We start from the raw sequence: 16,180 nt of genomic DNA, 5'->3' as shown, positions 1-16,180 counted from the left end.
CCCCCAACCCCCAACCTCCACCCCAGCACGGACCCCCCCCAACCCCCAACCTCCACCCCGGCACGGACCCCCTCCCCAACCTCCACCCCAGCACGGACCCCCCCACCCCCAACCTCCACCCCGGCACGGACCCCCCCCAACCCCCAACCTCCACCCCGGCACGGACCCCCCCCCAACCCCCAACCTCCACCCCGGCACGTACCCCCCCCAACCCCCAACCTCCACCCCGGCACGGACCCCCCCAACCCCCAACCTCCACCCCGGCACGGACCCCCCCCAACCCCCAACCTCCACCCCGGCACGGACCCCCTCCCGGCACTCCCCCGGAGCCCAGCCTACTCTAACCAACCCCCCCCCCCCCCGCCGCACACACACACACAAGCCGAGACACACCTCTCCTCACGCAATCAGTCTGCGGCCACGCCATTTCCTGCCCAGAGCCAACCCCCCAGGCCGTCACTCACCTCCTCGCTGGTCGGCGTGAGCCTGGAGCACCGGGTCACGCCGATGAAAAGGAGGTTTGATTGACGTCGACGTGAACGGTCATCACGTCGACGGGACTTCGGCCCATCCGGGAGGGAGAATATCGGCAGGCCGAAAATCGGCTGCCTTGCGCAGACCCGTGACATTCTCCGCGGCAGCGGCGCCATTAACGCCCCGCCGACATTTCTCCCTTCGGAGACTTCCGCGGGGGCGGGGGCGGGATTCACGGCGGCCAACGGCCATTCTCCGACCCTCTGGGGGGTCGGATAATGACGCCTGACTCATTCCAGACAATCTCCCTGACAATGCACTTGATAATTGGCAATGTGCCTCTCTGTCAGAACTGGATGAATTTGCTTCAAAGGATTTTCTTTCTGTAAGAGCTAGAGCACACAGGACCATACGCCAATTTATTTGAAAGGGGCAGCACACTTGCTATGAATGATCTTCATTTTAACTTATTATTTTCAGAGACCCTTTTAGGGGAATCGTACTGGGCAGAAGCTGGAAATGTCAACTCGTTGTACACAATTGAAGCCACAGGATATGCTGTTCTGGCACTTGTGCAGTTTGAGAAATTTGACCAAGCTGGTAAAGCAGTTAAATGGCTGGCACAAAGAAGCGAATATGGAGGCGGCTTCAGCTCCACACAGGTTGCATTATTCTACTTTACATTTTTATTGAATTTATTTTTAAGAAAATAAACATAACAGTTTAGCAGAGATCTTTGAGATTGGAGGAGGTTTAAGTCTTTCTTTTCCATTGCTGCCAAACAGGAATTCACCCTTTCCCAAAGAGAAAGGCTGATGCTGGTATACAAGTTGAGCTAGTCTCTCAAATTTCATACAACAATACTTCGGCGGTTCATTAGTGAATATTCCAGCACACATGATGGACTTGAACAAATAGTTAATTGTGATTTAGTGCTTTATAACTTATGTCTATTAATGGAGTAGTGAATCAGAAGGCCTGGAGAACCTCTGAAAGGGATGAAGGGGCAGATTTTATGCTGTTGCGAAATAGTGGGTGGACTTCCATAGTTTCATAGAATTTACAGTGCAGAAGGAGGCCATTCGGCCCATCGAGTCTGCACCGGCTCTTGGAAAGAGCGCCCTACCCAAGGCCAACACCGCCACCCTATCCCCATAACCCAGTAACCCCACCCAACACTAAGGGCAATTTTGGACACTAAGGGCAATTTACCATGGCCAATCCACCTAACCTGCACATCTTTGGACTGTGGGAGGAAACCGGAGCACCCGGAGGAAACCCATGCACACACGGGGAGGATGTGCAGACTCCGCACAGACAGTGACCCAAGCCGGAATCGAACCTGGGACCCTGGAGCTGTGAAGCAATTGTGCTATCCACAAGGCTACCGTGCTGCCCCGCACCATGAAGGTATGCTCTTGATCCTCATTGGCGTTCCCTCCTCAGGCTCACTTAATTGGTTTTGTCATGTCTCTTGAGGGTCCCTCTGAGGAGAACATGGCGATTGACTGATTTTGTAAACTCTGGATGTCTGTTGCAATGCACCATAGCCAGTGGCTTCTGAGCTGTCATAAAAGGATGCAAAATAATAGCTTGTGCAACCAAAAGAGAAAATGTTGGAAAATCTCAGCAGGTCTGGCAGCATCTGTAAGGAGAGAAAAGAGCTAACGTTTCGAGTCAAGATGACATTTTGTCAAAGTGGCACAGTAGCTTGCGCAATTCCTTTAGTCTTCACATACTCCACCTGCCTCAGCAATGTTGGATGCCAAGGCCAGACAAGCATCCTTTTGTCCAGGAATGCACATTTGGAAGAAACTGGAATGCGTGACCTTTTTCCACCAGTTGGAAAGCATAGAATCATAGAGTCATAGAATTTACAGTCAAGAAGGAGGCCTTTTGGCCCATCGAGTCTGCAGCGGCCCTTGGAAAGAGCATCCTACCTCAGCCCACACCTCCACCCTTCCCCACACCTCCATCCTATCCCCATAACCCCACCTAACCCTTTTTGGACACTAAGGGCAATTTACCATAGCCAATCCACTGAACTTGCACATCTTTGAACTGTGGGAGGAAACCGGAGCATCCGAAGGAAACCAACGCAGACACGGGGAGAATGTGCAGACTCCGCACAGACAGTGCGGAGCACAAATGGCTAGCACTGTGGCTTCATAGCACCAGGGTCCCAGGTTCGATTCCCCGCTGGGTCACTGTCTGTGCGGAGTCTGCATGTTCTCCCCATGTCTGTGTGGGTTTCCTCCGGATGCTCCGATTTCCTCCCACAGTCCAAAGATGTGCAGGTTAAGTGGATTAGCCGTGATAAATTGCCCTTCGTGTCCAAAAAGGTTAGGAGGGGTTATTGGGTTACGAGGTTAGGGTGGAGGTGAGGGTTTAAGTGGGTCGGTGCAGACTCGATGAGCCGAATGGGCTCCTTCTGCACTGTACGTTCTATGACAGTGACTCAAGCCGGGAATCAAATCTGGGACCCTGGTGCTGTGAAGCAACAGTGCTAACAGTTTTGCACATCTTATGAAAACTAGTTGGAATGTCACAATAACTTTTCAGTGTTTGTCCAACCATATTGATGAAGGGTTGTATTCTCCATTCCAGAGTCTAATTTCTCCCGCCAGTTAAGAATCAGGACTGTGTCCTTTTGACGATAGGATAGTCTGTGAGGTAAAATTCTCAGACCTTTGTTGTGTAAAATAATGCATAGCCGAGAACATGCCATTTTCCCAACACTGAATGGTATCAGGCTGCTAGCATCCAGAGACAGGCCTCCACCTCCCCCAAATAAAAATGTTGACCCCTCGCCTTGCAGACATGGGGAGCACCCCCACCCCTCATCAAGGAGGTGCACTCTCATCCTCCTTCTCCACCCGCCCGCCATGCACATCATGCATGAGTGAGTGTATCCCCGCCCGACTGTTTCTGTAGTTAGAAAAACGGAAGTGAAAGCACTTACCTGCATTGAAGTGGTTAGCAGCTGTCAATCAGAATTAGAATGTTTATAACCATTGCAGTTAGGATCATTGGCGGGTACGTCAGGTGCATTCAAGCATAAATGGAAAGATAAATAAACAAACCTCCTGGCAGCTGTGTTTAAATCATTAATCTATCAATCAAAGGCTAGTTACAGATGCATTTCATAGGATCTCAGGGTATTTAAAGCCTTTCAATTGTTGTGGGATTTCTAGGCAGGCTCTGACACTTCAAAAAGCAGCAAGTTTAAAAGCTTAGGTCTGAGGGAGCAGGTGCGAGGATAGGGAAAGTCTTCCTCTCTTGAATTTTGAATGAACTGTGAGGCAGAGCAGTTCAGAATAAGAAGTATTATGATGCTGGACCAGACGCCAACATTGGCTCGGAAAGCAGACAGGAACCCCGATCAATTTTTTGAAATTTGTAAAACTGAGGAAAGGATACTTTGCTCCAGGTGTGATTCCGTGCACATTTAGGGACATGGTGTATTTCAACAAATGTTACTGTTAACACAGTATTCAAGTACCTTAACATTACACAAATATAGCTGACAATTACCATTTTCACAACGCTTAACAATAAAATTGAAATGCTAACTTCTGACTGGTACCTTCTCTATCTCCAATCAGCCAATTGAACAAAATTCATCACAGGTAAAAACCACTTTTAAATACTATTAACTAACACAAGATTACTTGTCATTCTGAGGGCAGAGATACATTTGAAAGACTGCTTGAAGAGCGGGCAAGAACAGAGAATTCTGGCCGATACCTTTTTCGGAAAATAGTAGATTATTTCTGAATTTCAAAAAACTCTTAAAACTCTTGTATCACTGCATCACTTGCACCAATTCCTAATGAGTGATTCTTACCACATGGAAGACCAAGGGAGGGAAGCACTTGGAGCATGATGGCTGCAAATTCCCTTCCAAATTGTACCCTGTATTGACTTGGAAATAAATCACTGTTCCTTCACTGTCACTGGATAAAAACCCTTGAATTCCCTCCATCACATTATTGTGGGTGCACCTATTCCACATGCACCACAGTGGTTCAAGAAGGCAACTTACCACCAGCTTTTGAAGGGCAACTCAGGCTGGACAGGAAAATAAGTATTGGCCTTGCCAGTGACGCCCACATCCCATGAATGAATGAAAGAAAACTTGCGCGATCTTCCCAAAAGTGAACAAAGTCCCCGAGCGAGCGCATTTAGCTGTATGTTTCCCGGCACTACCTTTGAATAAGGTCTTAAACAGGGAACACACGACCGATCCTCCACAGCCCTATTTTTTACAATGGTGAAGTCTGCTCGCCACTCCCCGTTGTAGCGAGCGCTCTGGACGCTATTTAAAAATGATCTCCTAGGCCCTCAGAAAAATTCCCGCCCTCCAGCCCCCTTGCCCGAACGCAATATGGAGGATCTCCCACACGCCCCCAACACCCACACCGGGTAACCCTGACCCAATTGCATGCACGCAAATAATGCCAGCTTGGCACCTTGGCAGTGCCAATCTGGAACCTTGGCAGTGCCCATGCCAGCTGGCAGTGCCACCTGGATACCTTGGCAGTACCGGGCTGGCACCAGGAATGCCAGGGCACCACCCTTCCCAAAGGGCAAGCAGCTGGGGGCCTCCGATCCCCACGAGTGCCACTCTGTCTGGTCCCCGTTTGAGGGGATGAGTACCAAACGACGTTCGCCCGAGGTCCCCGAAATAAGGGTTTGAACCCCAAAGCCTCAGAGACCTCAGGAATCTGCACATTAGAGTAAGACTTACTGCCTCACTCTGATATCCAGATTTGCCAGAAACTGATTCCGCCATTGTGGGCGGGATTCCCTTTGCAACGCCTCGCGAGATTGCCTTGAATCTCGCGAGGCGTTGAGAGCCAGGTAGATCCGGGATAGGGGGTCTCCCGGCTTTCACCGGCCACGCTGTGCCGAGATGCTTTTCCACTGCAGCATGGCCGAAGATCGTGCCCTAAGTTCAGTTTGTGTAAAAATTGGCCGTTCAGGACGTTAAAGTTTAGTATCCGTTTGCCCTTGTACTCCAGGAACTGAAAACCAGAATGGGATTGCTATTTTCATAGAATATCTACAGTGCAGAAAAACGTCATTTGGTCCATTGAGTCTGCACTGACCCTCCGAATGAGAACCCCACCCAGGCCCACATCCCCACCTCCGCAACTCCACCTAACCACTGGAGCACCAAGGGGCAATTTAACATTGTAAATCCACCTAACCTGCACATCTTTGGACTGTGGGAGGAAAACTGAGCACCCGGAGGAAACCCACGCAGACACGGGGAGAACGTGCAGACTCCACACTGAAGGAGGGTAAAATCAAACCTGAGTCCCTGGCACTGTGAGGCAGCAGTGCAACCACTGTGCCACCCTGCCGCTCCTACAATCTACAATTTTTTAACAATCTCTTGATTATTCTCCGAGAACAAAACAAGAAATTAGTTATTTATTCTTATTTCTGGAGCAAGCGAGTAAGTCTGAAGTCTCAATTATGTTTAACAGTGACTCTTTTCCACTCCCCCAGGCGACCATGGTTGCTTTGCAAGGTCTAGCCAATTACCAGGCTGCTGTTCCTCCAGTCAAAGAGATTAACTTGGATGTTGAAGTAACCATTCCTGGCAAACAAAGTGCTATTGTGTGGCGTTTTGACTCATCAAGTAGATATGTCGCAAAATCATCAAGGGTTAGTAATGACTTATGTTTTGAAATAAACTTTCCAACTTTTCTTTTTGATATGCCCCAACTGTGTGCGCTTCTGCTTCCTATTATTTTTGACCATAAATAGTGTCATTCTCCAAGATGATGTACATCATCTGTGGCTGTTTCTCAGTACAATTTTCCTGTGTTATCAACAGAAGTGAATTAATTTTGCATTACATAGAGCAGAACCTTCAGTACAGAACTGGGGGCGTCATTCTCCGACCCCCCCAGCGGGTCGGAGAATGGCCGTTGGCCGCCGTGAATCCTGCCCCCGCCGCCCGCCGAAGTCTCCGAAGGGAGAAAAGTCGGCGGGGCGTTAATGGCGCCGCAGACGTCGGAGAATGGCACGGGTGTGCGCAAGGCAGCCGATTTGGGGCCTGCCGATATTCTCCCTTCCGGATGGGCCGAAGTCCCGTCGACGTGATGACCGGTCACGTCGACGTAAATCAAACTTCCTTTTCATCAGCGTGAACCTGTGCTCCAGGTTCACACCGACCAGCGTGGAGGTGAGTGACGGCCTGGGGGGTTGGCCGCTGGGCAGGCGATGGCGTGGCCGCAGTCTGAATGTGTGGGGAGAGGTGTGTCTAGGTGTGCGTGTGTGTGTGCGGCGGGGGGGGTGTGTTGTTAGAGTGGGCTGGGCTCCGGGGGAGTGCCGGGATGGGGGTCCGTGCCGGGGAGGAGGATGGGAGGTCCGTGCTGGGGAGGAGGATGGGAGGGGGTCCGTGCCGGGGAGGGGGATTGGGGGGGGGGGGGGGGTCAGTGCCGGGGAGGGGGATGGGAGGTCCGTGCCGGGGAGGAGGATGGGAGGTCCGTGCCGGGGAGGGGGATTGGGGGGAGGGGGTCAGTGCCGGGGAGGGGGATGGGAGGTCCGTGCCGGGGAGGAGGATGGGAGGTCCGTGCCAGGGAGGAGGATGGGGGGGTCCGTGCCGGGGAGGGGGATGGGGGGGGGGGGTTCCGTGCCGGGGAGGGGGATGGGGGGGTCCGTGCCGGGGAGGAGGATGGGGAGGGGGGTCCGTGCCGGGGAGGAGGATGGGGGGGGTGGTCCGTGCCGGGGAGGGGGATGGGGGGGTCCGTGCCGGGGAGGAGGATGGGAGGTCCGTGCCGGGGAGGGGGATGGGAGGTCCGTGCCGGGGAGGAGGATGGGAGGTCCGTGCTGGGGAGGAGGATGGGAGGGGGTCCGTGCCGGGGAGGGGGATTGGGGGGGGGGGGGTCAGTGCCGGGGAGGGGGATGGGAGGTCCGTGCCGGGGAGGAGGATGGGAGGTCCATGCCGGGGAGGAGGATGGGAGGTCCGTGCCGGGGAGGGGGGTTGGGGGGAGGGGGTCAGTGCCGGGGAGGGGGATGGGAGGTCCGTGCCGGGGAGGAGGATGGGAGGTCCGTGCCAGGGAGGAGGATGGGGGGGTCCGTGCCGGGGAGGGGGATGGGGGGGGGGGTTCCGTGCCGGGGAGGTGGATGGGGGGGTCCGTGCCGGGGAGGAGGATGGGGAGGGGGGTCCGTGCCGGGGAGGAGGATGGGGGGGTGGTCCGTGCCGGGGAGGGGGATGGGGGGGTCCGTGCCGGGGAGGAGGATGGGAGGTCCGTGCCGGGGAGGGGGATGGGAGGTCCGTGCCGGGGAGGGGGATTGGGGGGAGGGGGTCAGTGCCGGGGAGGGGGATGGGAGGTCCGTGCCGGGGAGGAGGATGGGAGGTCCGTGCCAGGGAGGAGGATGGGGGGGTCCGTGCCGGGGAGGGGGATGGGGGGGGGGGGTTCCGTGCCGGGGAGGGGGATGGGGGGGTCCGTGCCGGGGAGGAGGATGGGGAGGGGGGTCCGTGCCGGGGAGGAGGATGGGGGGGGTGGTCCGTGCCGGGGAGGGGGATGGGGGGTCCGTGCCGGGGAGGAGGATGGGAGGTCCGTGCCGGGGAGGGGGATGGGAGGTCCGTGCCGGGAGGAGGGTGGGAGGTCCGTGCTGGGGGAGGAGGATGGGAGGGGGTCCGTGCCGGGGAGGGGGATTGGGGGGGGGGGGTCAGTGCCGGGGAGGGGGATGGGAGGTCCGTGCCGGGGAGGAGGATGGGAGGTCCATGCCGGGGAGGAGGATGGGAGGTCCGTGCCGGGGAGGGGGGTTGGGGGGAGGGGGTCAGTGCCGGGGAGGGGGATGGGAGGTCCGTGCCGGGGAGGAGGATGGGAGGTCCGTGCCAGGGAGGAGGATGGGGGGGTCCGTGCCGGGGAGGGGGATGGGGGGGGGGTTCCGTGCCGGGGAGGTGGATGGGGGGGTCCGTGCCGGGGAGGAGGATGGGGAGGGGGGTCCGTGCCGGGGAGGAGGATGGGGGGGTGGTCCGTGCCGGGGAGGGGGATGGGGGGGTCCGTGCGGGGAGGAGGATGGGAGGTCCGTGCCGGGGAGGGGGATGGGAGGTCCGTGCCGGGGAGGAGGATGGGGGGGGTCCGTGCCGGGGAGGGGGATGGGGGTGGGGGTCCGTGCCGGGGAGGGGGATGGGGGGGGGGTCCGTGCCGGGGAGGAGGATGGGGAGGGGGGTTCATGCCAGGGAGGAGGATGGGGGGAGGGGTCCGTGCCGGGGAGGGGGATGGGGGGGGGGGGGGGTCCGTGCCGGGGAGGAGGATGGGGAGGGGGGGTCCGTGCCGGGGAGGGGGATGGGAGGTCCGTGCCGGAGAGGGGGATGGGGGGGTCTGTGCCGGGGAGAGGGATGCGAGGGCAAGTGAGTTGGTCCACCTGGCCAGGTGCCAGCCTCCAACAGTTGGACCCATGCGGTCCATACCACCTGGCTGGGGGGAAGGAGGGGATATGGGCAATGATGACATGTCGTCGTTCCCACCCCCCCCCCCCCCCAACCAGGCCGTCATGTTTTCCGATCATCCAGCGATGTTGGCCGCCGTGGCGGCAGCCGCTTATGTCTATGTTGCCCTGGTAAGGAGGAGGAGGAGGAGCGTGCCAGAGAGGCGGCGCAGGCTGCCGCAGAGGGGCAGGCGGCAGCCGCCCAGGCTGGAGGGACACCTGACCGACAAGACGAGGAGGGGGAGGAGGACGTCGCGGCCCCACGGCAACGGAGGTACCTGAGGGCGCCCCGTGTGTACCGGCCCCGGCAGTCATACCAGGACCTCACGGACCGGGAATACAGGAGGAGACTCCGGATGAGGCGGGAAACCGTGGCACACATCTGCCACCTGCTGGCACACCTGTCACCGCGTGGCACTGGCGGGGGACACCCTCTCCCCGTGTCCGTCAACGTTACGGTGGCCCTGAACTTTTATGCAACGGGGTCATTCCAGGCACCGAGTGGGGACCTGTCCGGCATATCGCAGACATCGGTGCATCCGGGCAGTGACAGATGCCCTATATGCCATGGCGCACCGCTACATCCGCTTCCCTGTGGACCGGGCCAGCCAAGATGCCCGGGCCGTGGGCTTCTCTGCTGTGGCCGGGTTCCCCATGGTCCAGGGCGCGATTGATGGGATGCACGTCACTGTGCGGCCACCTGCAGATAACAGGGCCGTGTTCACCAAGAGGAAAGGGACCTATTCGGGTGGCGCGTGTCTATTGCAGGCCATGGAGGACGATGACAACCCGCCCTGCGATAAGCTCCTGGCTCCACATCGTTGGGACTATGACCAATGGCCACAGTACCACCATCCACCCGGACGATCCCTGCATGCGGCTGTGACACTGCAGCGCACGGTCCCGTCCTCTGCCCAGGGGGATGTTGATGGCGGCCCACGGGGAAGGGGCAGACTCACCTGGGGCTGTGGTAAGACCACCCCTCACACACACACTTGCACTCAACGTACATGACACCCCCGCACGCTTTGGACAGAGCACAAAGGCAGCTTCTGCAGGTGTAACATTGACTTTAATAATCAAAGGAGTTCATGCACGTGCCCTAGCCCCTAAAACTCATCTGTGCCCTGCACCCGTGCCAACTTACTCAGTGTCTAATTGTTTGGCCTTACAGGCCCTTTGACTACGTCTACGTGGTTCCCCAGACGGTACAGCAGAACTGGACGTGAACTCCTGTGATTCCTGCCCTCTGACACAGGATCCCTTTGGCGGCCGTTTCCTGGGGCGTCCTGGCCTAGATGGGCCAGGCTGCGGCCCGGGCGACTGGGATGGCGAGCTGCCAATCGGTCCTGCCCGTTGCCCATCCGATGCACCTGGGACGGAAGGGGGGGGGGGAGTCCGAGGTGCCGCGGTGTTCCGGGACCTCCCCTACAGGGGGAGCCGGGACGGACGCACACCACCTCCTCCTCCCTCGGGGTGCCCGATGGCCCCCAGACCTCTACATGGGTGGGGGATGCGAACGGACTGGCCATCCGACACCCCCCCGACATCTGGCGCTGCCAGTCCTGGAGGCCCGTGCTGGTATCGACAGGGGTCTGCAGGTTTGCAGCCATGGAGCCCAGGGGGTTGGCAAACCCTGTCTGTGACTGTGCGACGCCAGCTCGCACATGGCCACTGGCGCTGATGCCCTCAGCGATGGCCTGCTGAGACTGGGCCATGGCCTGCAGAGACTGGGCCATGGCCTGCAGAGACTGGGCTATGGCCTGCTGAGACTGGGCTATGGCCTGCTGAGACTGGGCCATGGCGTTGAGCGCCTCTGCCATCTGGCGCTGGCACTGGCTCATGGCCTCCTGTGAGAGGGCATCCATGTCCTGGGCCACAGACGCCGCCTGCACGGAAAGCTCCAGGCCTCGCAAACCGTTCCCCATGTCTGACACCGTCGCACCCATTGCCTCCACCACGGACGCCACCCGTGCGGTGTCGGCCTGGGTGGCACGCATGACCGGCACCACTCCCAGCTCCTGGACGCGGGTGGACTCCTCCACCTGCGACTGCAGCCGCCGCAAGCCGGCCGTCACCCTCTTCGCTCGTCTCCGGGTCGGTGGTTGCACGGATCTATGTGTGGGTGTGGTAACTCCAGGAACCCGGGATCCATCTGGGCGGCAGATGTTCGCTTGGGCTGGGCTGCCCTCCGACCGCCCGGCCCCTCTGCTGCTCCTACCTCCACCTGCTGTACCGGGACGGCTGTGTTGTGCGCACCAGTGAGTGTACCAGACGCCTCATCACTAAAGTGCCCAACCGAGGTGAGTGTTTCTGCGATGGTGGAGGGTGTTGGTGACAGCAGTGGCGTTGTGTCGTGCTCTTAGTCCCCACTCTGAGTCCATGGCACTTTGGGGTGGGGGTTCGTCTCCACCCATCCACTCTGAGTCACTGTCCGGTATTTCGTCTTCCTGGGTAGTGCTGTCCCGCGTAGGGGTGTCCTGGGTAGTGCTGTCCCGGGTAGGGGTGTCCTGGGTAGTCGTGTCCTGGGTAGTGGTGTCCTGGGTAGTGGTGTCCTGGCTCGGCTGTGACGGGGGCCTGTGGCTGCACCCCTCGTCGCTGGGTGGCACATGCCTGCGTCGTCGCACCCGCACGTGACGGGGACGTCGTCTCCCTGTTGCTCCAGGTCTCTCCGTCTCCTGTGGTCTCCAAGGGACATCCTGCGGGCGTCGCATGCCGGAGGGTCCGGGTCTCTCCGTCTCCCATGGTGTGCGAGGGGCATCCTGCGGGCGTCGCATGCCGGAGGGTCCGGTTCTCTCCGTCTCCCATGGTGTGCGAGGGGCATTCTGCGGGCCTCGCATGCCGGAGGGTCCGGGTCTCTCCGTCTCCCGTGGCCTCCGAGGGGCATCCTGCGGGCGGTCTGCATCTGCGGGGATGGGTGCCTCGACGTTTGGTCCTGCGATACACAATGAAGCATGCATGGTTAGACACGCAGGCAGTGATCAGGTGGTATGGGGGAGGGGGGATATGGGGGAGGGGGGATATGGGGATGGGGGGGATATGGGGACGGGCTGTCGGTGGCTCACTTGCTAGTACGCCCACGACCTCTGCATCAGCAACCTCCCGGTCCTCAGGTCCGCCAACCAGTTCCAGGGCCCTTTCCTCGTGTTCGGTCAGTGGCCTCTCATCAGCGGGGCCTCCTCCAGTCCTCACATGCTCCCTATTGTTGTGTGCTGGCTTCTCCTGTGGGGGGGGAGGGGGGTGGGGGTGGTGGCAGGGGTAAAAGGCAACAGTGTTAGGCAGGTATATGAATGCACGCCATCGGTTGCGCGTGTATTGCAGAGGTTAAGGTTAGGGCTGGATTCACTTGGGGATATGGGGGAGGGGGGATATGGGAGAGGGGGGATATGGGGGAGGGGGGATATGGGGAAGGGGGGATATGGGGGGATATGGGGAGGGGGGATATGGGGAGGGGGGATATGGGGGAAGGGGGATATGGGGGAGGGAGGATATGGGTGAGGGGGGGATATGGGGGAGGGGGGAATATGGGGGAGGGGGGAATATGGGGGAGGGGGGAATATGGGGGAGGGGGGAATATGGGGGAGGGGGGAATATGGGGGAGGGGGGGGATATGGGGGAGGGGGGATATGGATATCGGGCAGGGGGGGGGGGGAGGCTCACCCTGCCTGCTCTGACGAGGTCGTTCACCTTCTTGTGGCACTGGGTGCCTGTCCGTGGTGTCAGGGCCACAGCGGTGACGGCCTCTGCCACCTCCCTCCACAAACGCCGGCTGTGGCGTGGGGAACTCTGCGGCCGTGCCCGGAAACAGGGCCTCCCTTCTCTGCTCCACTGCGTCCAGGAGCGCCTCCACACACCGTGACTGGAACCTCGGGGCTGAGCGGCGGCCAGCCATCCAGTCGGGTGTTCCGGTTGGGTGTTCCGGTCGGGTGGGATGGAGCAGCGCGTCCTTCTGAGCCGTCACGCCGTGCGGCGTGTATGACGCTGCACGGCGTGAACCACGTGCGCAAGCGCGGATCCCGTCACGTCTCTGCTAGCCCATTTCGGTCCGGAGACTTTGCAACCAATTTTCCGGCGTGACGCAAGTCGGATTTGCGCCTTTTGTTGCGCCGATCGGCAGACTTTGCGCCGATAACGGAGAATTTCGCCCTGGATCTTTCAAAAAAACTGGGAGGGATTCTCCGCTTGCCGACAGCGAAATCATGAAACGCTATTGAGTGGAGAATAGCTTCCGACACCAAAATCGTGATAGGTGCCGGTTTGACGCTAAATCGGGATGCTCCGGCACACCGAAAATGGCGTAAATGCGTTGCTCACTGTGTGAGGTTAAAGTACAGTAGGCATATCATTAGCGGGCCTGACACGCGATTCTCCCGGGCCTCCGAGATTCACCGCCGCCGCTGGGCCGAGTTCCCAACGGCGTGGTTCCCTTGTGGTTTCAGAAATCGGGAACCTGGCGTTGTGGCTGCTGATCGGGAGAGAGAGAGACAGGAGGTAGGAAACGGCGAGGAGTGACTGACTGCGGGCTGCCGGCCCGGACACTGGCCATGCTGGCTGTGGTGGAGGGCCACCTGCTAGAGCCGGGAGAGGGGGGGGAAACAGGCCGAGCAGTTGGGGTGCCCCCCCCCCCACAGGTCTTGCGCAATGCCCAGGCACCAATCGCCATTACAGCGGCCATCTTGCTGCGCACCCACTGAACACCCAACTCGGCCCCTGGTTTTACACAGTGATACCGGCCATATGGGTGCGCCCACCTTCGCACCCCACCCCCGGCCACAGTGCGCCCCCCTCCTGGCCCCAAATACCCCGTCTAACCGGCTGCCACCCACCACAGACCACCCAGGACCACACCCATGGCAGCCCCCAGTCAAGGCAGTGCCAGTCAAAGGTACCTCTGGCAGTAGGGATAGCCGCCAGGACTGGGGGCACCGACGGTGCCAGATACCAATGGAGCAGGGGAGTAGGGGAGGGACATGTTGGGCAGTGCCAACCAGGGCCACCATGTAGCCCATGGAACCTGGCTGGGCACGGGAGCATGCGCCATGCTAACATGTTAGCCTTCCACCCACTGCAGATAATGGTGTTTGCCGTTCAACCAGTAATGCTGGCCGTCGTGGTGATGGTCGCAGCTCCATGAGATACCCTGCAGCGGCATGACCGAGAGCCGCTCTGAGAGGAGGGGGAAGCTGCAGGAGCAGAGAGGCCAGCAGCAAAACGGGCTGCAGAGGGGCAGGTGGCGGCAGCACAGGGTGGAGGGCCGGCCGCCCAACAGGGCAAGGAGGAGGCGGTGCTAATGCGCTATCAATTACGACGAGACGAGAGTAGAGAGTAATCAGGGCTTTATTACGCAGAGATGTGTGCCTCCTACAGCTGCTGCCAAAATGGCTGCAGTTCGGAGGGCACACACATTTATACTCCGCCTACTGGGCGGAGCCAGCAGGCAGGGATCTATCCCCGTACCTGTAGTACAGGGGCCTTACCGTAATACCCTCGTATGCACTATACAGCTATATATAATACAACAGTGGTGACTACCACAGGTGCCAAGGAGGCACCGCATGAGGCGTCGTGTATACCAGCACCGCCTATCATTCGAGGACCTGTCGGATCGGGCATGCCGTCGGAGATTCCGGATGAGCAGAGACAGTGTGACACATCTGGCACCGCAGGGGTATAGGGGAGGGCACCCGCTCCCGGTGACCGTCAAGGTGACAGTCGCCCTGAACTTCTATGTGACGGGGTCCTTCCAGTCGCCGAGTGGGGACCTCTCCGGGAACTCACAGACCTCGACGTGCGCCGTCCCAGAGGCCCCATATGCCCAGGAAGATCATTACATCCATTTCCATGTGGACCGAGCCCACCAGGATGCCTGGGCAGCAGGGTTCTCTGCCATAACTGGGATTTCCCAGGTCTAGATAGACGAGATGCATGTCGCCCTACGGGCACCTGCGGATAACAGACTGCTCTACACTAACCAAAGAGGGTACCACTCAACATCCTGCTGGTCTGTGGCCATCAGCTGCGCAACGTGCACGTCTGCACCCGATACCCGGGCAGTGTCATCCTGGCACACTTGGTGATTCCTGACATGTTCCAGCACACCACCAGCCCCCCCTCCCCCGCCACCCCCCCCTCACTCCCCTCCCAGGCTGAGGGGTTGGCTTCCGGGTGACAAGGGTTATCCACTGCCGCCGTGGCTGACGGCACCTATGTGGAGGCCACAGACACCGATGTGAAGACCCACTACAACAACGACCATACAGCGACCAGGAGTGTGATCGAGCAGGGCTTCGGAGTTCTGAAGATGCGCTTCAGGTGCCTGGACCGCACTGGAGGGGCCCTCCAGTGTGATGTTGAGAGGGTCGCCCGCATTGTGGTGGCCTGCTGCATCCTCCACAACAATGCGCATCAGAGGAGCGATGTACTGGAGGAGGAGGATGGGGAGATAGGGCAGGCCTCGTCCAATGAGGAGGATGAGGGGGAGGGGGACAATGAGCAGGAATTGGGGCCCGGGCAGGCAGAGGAGGCAGCACAACATCATCGCTCTGCGATGAGGTCTGGTGCTCTGCATCGTATGACAACATCTGACTCATGCCCATAGTATCACCTTCCACCTGGCTGATCCCTGCATGAGCTGGCCAGTCCATCACACGGTCTCGCCGAAACCCTGGGGTGGGAGTGCTGGGGACGGTCGGGGCATGGGGGGGGCATTGTCCTCCCACAGGGCTGCAGTGATCCCCTCCTCCCCCCAGGACAGCCCGGACCAGCCCAGCCCCATACCCATCAGACAGAGCACCGAGGCAGGTTTTAACGGTGTTAACAGGTGCTTATTGTTTGGAAATATATACAGTCTGTGCCCTAGTCCCTATAAGTAAACTGTGCCTTGCACCCATGCCAACGTATCTGGTATCTAACTTTCTGGCCTTGTTCTGTCCGCTGCCCACCAGATGCGCCAGGGACAGGAGGGGTCGGTTCGAGGTGCTGCAGTCTTCCGGCACCTCACCTGCGGGAGTCACCAGCACCTCCTCCTCCCTTGGGGTGCCCGATGGCTCCCGGGCTACTCCATTGAGTGGGGTACAAGCGGAGCTATCCCCTGAGACCCCCCACCACTACCGGACACTGCCAATCCTGTAGGCCCGCTCTGGTCTCAACCAGGGTCTGCACGCTTGTGGCCATGGGGCACAGGATGTGGACCATCTCCGTCTGGGACTGAACCACATCAGTCAGTAACTGGGCCACCTCCCTCTATGTC

The 16,180-nt window shown here is 59.1% G+C and overlaps 1 protein-coding gene across 1 annotated transcript in view; it reads left to right on the top strand.

Annotated features, from left to right (window-relative positions):
* The window catches only part of LOC140403226 (complement C3-like), a 466,462-nt gene that overhangs the window by 325,865 nt on the left and 124,417 nt on the right, over positions 1–16,180 (top strand). Inside the window, exons 29-30 of the mRNA XM_072490983.1 lie at positions 955–1,136; positions 5,992–6,150. Of these exons, the coding sequence (XP_072347084.1) occupies positions 955–1,136; positions 5,992–6,150 (341 nt within the window). The remainder of the gene's footprint in view (positions 1–954; positions 1,137–5,991; positions 6,151–16,180) is intronic.

The sequence above is a fragment of the Scyliorhinus torazame genome, chromosome 27 (assembly GCF_047496885.1).
Source record: "Scyliorhinus torazame isolate Kashiwa2021f chromosome 27, sScyTor2.1, whole genome shotgun sequence".
NCBI classification, from domain to species: domain Eukaryota; kingdom Metazoa; phylum Chordata; class Chondrichthyes; order Carcharhiniformes; family Scyliorhinidae; genus Scyliorhinus; species Scyliorhinus torazame.
Note: the sequence above shows the minus strand (reverse complement) of the source record. Positions and strands in the feature narration are given on the sequence as shown.